This window comes from Cannabis sativa, chromosome 6 (assembly GCF_029168945.1).
Source record: "Cannabis sativa cultivar Pink pepper isolate KNU-18-1 chromosome 6, ASM2916894v1, whole genome shotgun sequence".
NCBI classification, from domain to species: domain Eukaryota; kingdom Viridiplantae; phylum Streptophyta; class Magnoliopsida; order Rosales; family Cannabaceae; genus Cannabis; species Cannabis sativa.
The window spans coordinates 44,405,542-44,412,058 of NC_083606.1; the positions used below are offsets into that span (position 1 = coordinate 44,405,542).

General features: G+C 35.1%; 1 protein-coding gene across 1 annotated transcript; it reads right to left on the bottom strand.

Moving 5' to 3' along the window:
* Nucleotides 1–3,421: 3,421 nt before the first annotated feature.
* Nucleotides 3,422–5,075, bottom strand: LOC115725370 (small ribosomal subunit protein eS8). The gene is made up of 5 exons (XM_030654864.2): nucleotides 4,848–5,075; nucleotides 4,601–4,673; nucleotides 4,167–4,500; nucleotides 3,738–3,928; nucleotides 3,422–3,636 (listed from the first exon to the last, which is right to left on the bottom strand). The coding sequence occupies exons 1-5, from the start codon at nucleotides 4,849–4,851 to the stop codon at nucleotides 3,552–3,554; spliced, it is 687 nt and encodes a 228-aa protein (XP_030510724.1). The 5' UTR covers nucleotides 4,852–5,075; the 3' UTR covers nucleotides 3,422–3,551.
* Between the last annotated feature and the right edge of the window lie 1,442 nt (nucleotides 5,076–6,517).

Sequence of the window (6,517 nt, forward strand, 5' to 3'; positions counted from 1 at the left end):
CAATTGCACTACCGTGTTCCCAAAATGTACGTATCACCCTGACCTAAAAGTAGGCTTAACTAACAAATCAAAGAACACGAATAGCCTTTCAAGATTGAGCCTAATCATATCAGGATTAAGATCATTTGATCTAGGATCAACTTGGCGATATTGACTTGAATAGATATTACGGTAAGTTTAATAAATCTAAGTCAAAGTTCAATATCGGTCCCTTCCGATGCATACTCCATGCATCCAACCTGAGCTTTACTTTAACCAATGCTCTGGAAAGAACATAGCACTTCTCCAAATGCAAGTAAACTCTGTTGTAGATTATCATATCAGTAAAACCCTATGTCTGATAAATCTAGGAAACTTTATTCACATAGTCATGTTTACTTTCCAATGTGTTGACGGCACAATAAACAGGATCAAGTCTGTGAAAAGGGTTTCAGATGAATTTATACATTATGTACATATAATCATGAAATAAATCATGTGAACCATGCAACATTAAATGTTATTTCTGATATATATTAATAAGTAAATCTGATTATATTGAAATGAGTTTTATTTAGGGCATAAAACCCAACAATGGAGGCCAACGACGTTGCATCGTTCAATGGTTTTGGCCTCTTTCCCATCAAGTGTTACCTTGGCTGCATCAAGTTTCCCTTGGAGCTTCTCGCATGCATCGGTCTTGTCCTTTGCCTCCTTCTTGGTAGCTTCAAGATTCTTCTTCACCCCTCGATATCTTTAGTAAGGTGAGTAATCTCCAATTGGGCATCATTCCATTGCTTAGCCACAACCTCGCGCTGCCTATCAAGTTCTGGACCTCACCCTCCAGATACTTGATCTTATCCATGCCTCGTCGCTAGGCGACAAAAGAAATGAAAGATGTCTGGAAACCAACAAAAAAAATACATAAGTATTTTGAAGGATAAAAAAACAGGAGTGAGAAAAGAAAGATAAGGAAATTTACTGAGAGGTATGAGATAAACTCCTTGTGAGCATTCCCCCAGATCCCCATGATTGATTAAATCCCATTCATGGGGGAGGAAAGACTTGAAATGACGCCAGCATATTGCGCCAAACTCTGCAGTGTACTCTGGGCCAATTTTTCCAACCTCGATAGCCAAAGTTTCGAGGGCTTGGCTCGAGGAGGCAGAAGCTTGGGTCGCTTTGGGAGTAGGCTCATCGGTACTTGCATGGGCCGGAGGAGGGATTGATCCTGGGTCTCTATTTCAGGGACCTCGAGATTAGCATTCTGGGAGGCTCGCTTCTTGTTAGCCGTAGTCTTCGTGGCCCTCTTTAGGGGTCCACCTCGACGTCCGAAGGGGTCTCCGAGATGGCCAGCCTCTTCTTTCCCTTTTTTTGGACAAGAGGCTCGAAATTCATTTCTACGAGACAAGATAAAGTGTTAGCATTTATTGAAAAACAAGTAAAAAGGGAGATTGGGGCATAATTTCCTGCCTAAAGAATTTAACATAATCACTAGAAGAAGAGGAAGAAGGACTATAATATCCACTAAAATCCCTACAACCCGTGATCCTGAATATATCATAGGGATTAATTGGTTCTAAATCCCTGCTCACGTCTAAATGACTTGCCCTATTTGTCATGGTCCCATACTACTCGGCTATCCCATAGTACGACTCAGTACAATTAATTTGGACGTGGAACCTGGGATACCAACTATCAAACCTATCTGTAATATGATCTATGAGGAGGGGATTCCAGGTGTAAAAGTTATAGCGGCTATCTCGAAATGAAACTACAGTATTACGCTCGGCCCTAAGCACTATGGATGACCAACCAAATTGATTACCTCAGGATGCTCCTTCTTCGGCTTCCCGAGGGGTAGTGCTCTGGAGGTATTGTGCCCGAGCCACGCGATCTTGGGCTTTCTCCTCGTCTGGGACAGGAACCTCCTGCCAAGAAGAGTACTTGGGATATTTATAATCACAAGTAAACTCCTTGTCATTTAGGAGATCCACAGACCTCAGGTTGACCTCGCTCAGAAGAAAGTCACATGACCTAAGACCGTATGGGAGAGTCAACAAGAGCCTGCGTCGCTCGGCCATCTCAGGAGTAGGGGCAGGTCTTTTCGAGACAGCTGTCAAAAACAAAGCAAAATTACAATCAGCTAAACCCGAATAAAAGACATGGACTAATTTAACCAAGTCTTGTACAAATAATCACTTACGTATAATGCGAAAAGTGGTTGTGACGATGGGGGAGAGACCGGTCGTCCAGAAAAATTCATCCTTGAAGGAAGTTTTATTTGGCAAATCCACAATGATCTTGCAATCGCCTGTGTGAGTCTCAAGATAGTAAACCCCCTGCTGCAATCTTCCTCGCTGGAACAGCCTTAACAGAGTAGAGATACTCTATTTCCAAGGGAGTGGGGCACTCCCAATTCAAGATTTTGTATAAAACCCTCAAACTTGCGAGGATTCTATATGAAATGGGATTCAGTTGGAATGGGGCAAGCCCGAGGTGGTTTAGGAAGTCCTTGAAATAGTCTCGCAAGGGGATTATTGCTTCAGCCCTGATGTGTTCGAGGCCTTAAAACAATATTCAAGAAGTTTAACAAAACATTTACCTTGAGGCTTGGGCAGAGACTCGTACTGATAACGTATTATGAAATAATATAAAATAGATAAGAAGAAAAGAGGAAGAAGATGAAGAGAAAAAGAGAAACTGAATGAAAATTTCTCAATTATCTATTTTAATGGGGTGAACCCTATTTATACAAAAACATGACTAAAAGAATAATGGAAAACTAAATCAATGTAATAAAAAAAATACAATCAAGCATTAATGGCAATAATTAATTTAGTGATTTGAACATCTATAAATAATATTTCATAACATAAATATATTTATCACAAATTTTTCTATTATAGTAAAAGGTTGAGGGGAGAGAATAGGTAAGTTGGCGCCACATATTACTTCTATCTTTCTCAATTTGTATTTTATTACTTTATGTTAAAATAAAGATGTATTTACCCTTTAACTTTATCCAAAAACCTTTCACTAAGAGATATAATGATTGTTTAATATTTCAAAACTTTCTAACCAAAAGTACAAAGGAAATGAACGCTTGTTATGGGTAATTATAGGCATTCAAAAGTAACATAAGTGAGAAAGTAAATCCACTAATTGTTCATAATTTTTTCAAAAAAAAAAAATTGTTCTTAATTAAATGCTGAGATGCATACGTTATGGGAGCTATGGTTCAAAGTATTCTTGTAGACATTGAATTTGGAAAAGCAATATTAATTCCAAATCATAAAGCAAAAACTCTCTAGGAATTGACCCTTCAGTATTACCACTTTGTTTTCTTAACTATTACGGGATGTTACCCAAGTAGTAAACCTCTTAACTTGTAATTGGATCATCACCTAATCATCTAAAAAAATACATAAATATTCAATAATAACACAAGAAAAAATTGTTTCGATTAAAATAATTCACCCTCAATGGATAAAAAGTTAATTGCCTTGTCTATTGAAGAACATTTAGAAAGAAACAAAAACTGGAATCTAAAGAGACTAAGTAACAAAATTTTAGGCAGCGGCACCAGCTCCCTTCCCCTTCTTACGCTGGAGCTTCTTCATGTAGAATTCCAGCTCTTTGCCCTCCAATATATATCTGCCACAAAAATTTCGGAGCATTATTCATCTATACAATGATAAATGAAGATATAGACCATGAAAACTAAAAAATAAAAGATTAAAACAAAGGCCACTTACCCATCACAACGACCACACTGACCAGGTCGCGATGAAATGCACGCCATAAGACGACCGCCACTGAATTGCTCTTCAATATGGGCATCAAGAACTCGTTCTTGCTGACGCTTCTCCAGCTTTCTAGCCACATGGTTGCTCTTCTTTACCTCCTCGGCGGGAGCAGCAGTTGCAGCTGTGGCAGCTTCACCATCCTAGTAAACCCAACGAATTCACCACATTCAGTAAATAAAAAAAAATAAAAAAGCCAGGAATAAGAACAATGAAGTACCCTTATTCAAACATCCACTAACCCCTCCATCATTGATTACAGGTTACTACATACTCTAAAACTCAGTTCATTAACTACATATAACTAACACATAACAGCAATAAAAGATATTATATTGGGCAAATAACCATGAGAAATTAAGCAATGGCTAGCTAGCTTACCTCTCCTTCTTTCTTGGCAGAGACAACGGTCTTCTTCTTACGTCCAATATCAACTCCATAGTGCTGAAGATACCACTGTTTGAAAGGAGCAGCATCAACCTGAATAATGGCACCTTTAACTAAGGTTTGAGTACGGACCAATTCATTGTTAGATGCATTGTAGACCACATCAAGAAGACGAGTCTTCCTGGTCACAGCCTCACTACCCCATGAGAAATTTCCAGTATCAAGCCTCAAAGCTCTCCACTTCACATTCCCACCTCGAACCCTAATTCTCCTAACTGTTTTGTTGCTTGACAACTTGGTGTTTGCAGGTTGCCTTCCGAGCTCATACCTTCATCACACCCAAAAAAGAAAAAAATTAACAACCAAAATAAAATTAAATAAGAAATAAAACATCACTGTTTGTGAGAGGAAAAATAAGATTTTATTACTTTCTCTTCTTCCTCCAAGCCTTCTTCTTGCCTCCAGTGGCACGCCTCTTGTGCATGGAATCACGAGAAATACCTATGAAATCATACAGAATTCGAGTTTAGAAAAAGCTTAATTGAAAACAAATATGGTGAAGATAGATAGAACAAAATTAATTAAGCAGTACCCATCTGGAAAATCAAATCAAATAATCAAAAAAAAAGAAAAATTGAGTGAACTGTAGATAGATTGAGGGAGGAGAAGAGGTACCCATCTTGGCGCAGTGTGGATTCTACTATGTTCCAAGGGCTGCGAGTCTCAGCACAGAAAGGGGCTAGGGTTTGAAAAAGAGGAGTAAATGAAGGAGATGTTAGGTTTTTGTGAAAACCCTAGTGACGGAATGACTGTTTTACCCTTGTTAATTATGTGAAGAGACAATGGCATAATAGTCAGTTTTTGGATGGGCTTACGGTGTACCTGACCATGCTATCCTCTGATGGGCCATACCAGCGTGATCTTTTAAAAGGGATAAAACATGAAATGAAATTTAGATGGTATACTAACTTTTGTTATTTTTTTACAAAAATATTATCAGGCAGTATTTTTTACTTTTTAAATGTGTTTTTTATATAAGTTTCATATTGTAGTATACTGTTTTAAGTTTTTACTATTGTTTTACTGGTATTTTTTAGTTGTTTTATTATTGTTTTGAGTTGTTTTTACTTGTGTTTTACTAGTATTTTATAAAAGTGTGATAGTATTTTTGTAAAAATTAATCCAAATTCTAATATTTTTGTAAGTTTCTCTAAAATCATCATAAAAAAAAATTACACATAATATTTTTAATTTTTTTTTTTGTTATGTCATAATTTTTATTTTTATACTGTATTTTTATTTATTTTAATACTACTATATACTGACTTCTTTTTTAATGAGAATCAAATTATATTTGCTATGTCTAAACAGTATGAAATATATATAATTACTAGTATGGGCGCACATGCATTTATTTTGATGGTGATAATAAAATGTGAGTCAAATATATTTTTATATTTGTGATGAGGAAAAAAAAATGTATGTTATTTTATTGAAATTTTGTAAGAAAGCACATAAATTGTTAGTTATAATTTGTATATACATATATAAATTATGTTTAGAGAGAATACATAAATTTAAGATCATTAGTAGAAAATTTATTTATAAACATAGAAGTCAGTGACTTCATCAGTCTGTATTTACATTGGGTGTTATATGTCGTGATCAGGGTGGGACAGCCGGGGCCTCGGCCCCAGGCCCCATAATTTTGGAGGCCCCGAAAAAATTAAAATTGATATAATTACACATATAAAAAATATATAATATATAAATATTTAGCTTACAAAAGTATATGAAAAACACATAGCACAAATGGTAAATGAATCATTTATTAGTAATGAGGTCAGGGTTCGATCCCTTCCTCAGTTACTTTTTAGACTTAGTTATTTGTAAAAAACTGTATAAAAAAGTATTCATATTAGACTATATAAAAAATGATTGAAGTTCTTGATACTATTAATAATATATTTATTATTTATTTTTTAAAAAAATATATAATTTAAACACATTTTTTTTAATGATACTATTAATAATATATTTATTATTATTTTTTAAAAAAATATATAGAATTTAAACACATTTTTTTCAAATGTGTTAAAATATATGGTACTTTTAATAGAGATACTCTTAGTAATTAAATATTACTTGATCGAGTTAGCTTACGTTGTAAAAATTATTTATTACATAGAGATAAAGAATTAAAATTAACATTGTGTCAAAATTTAATTAAAATTTATTTTAATTTTATAAAAAAAAAGGCCTTGTTTAAATTTTGCCCTAGGCCTATCATCACCTTAAGACGGCCCTGGTCGTGATAGTTACTATTTCGTGCAAAAGGTGATAGT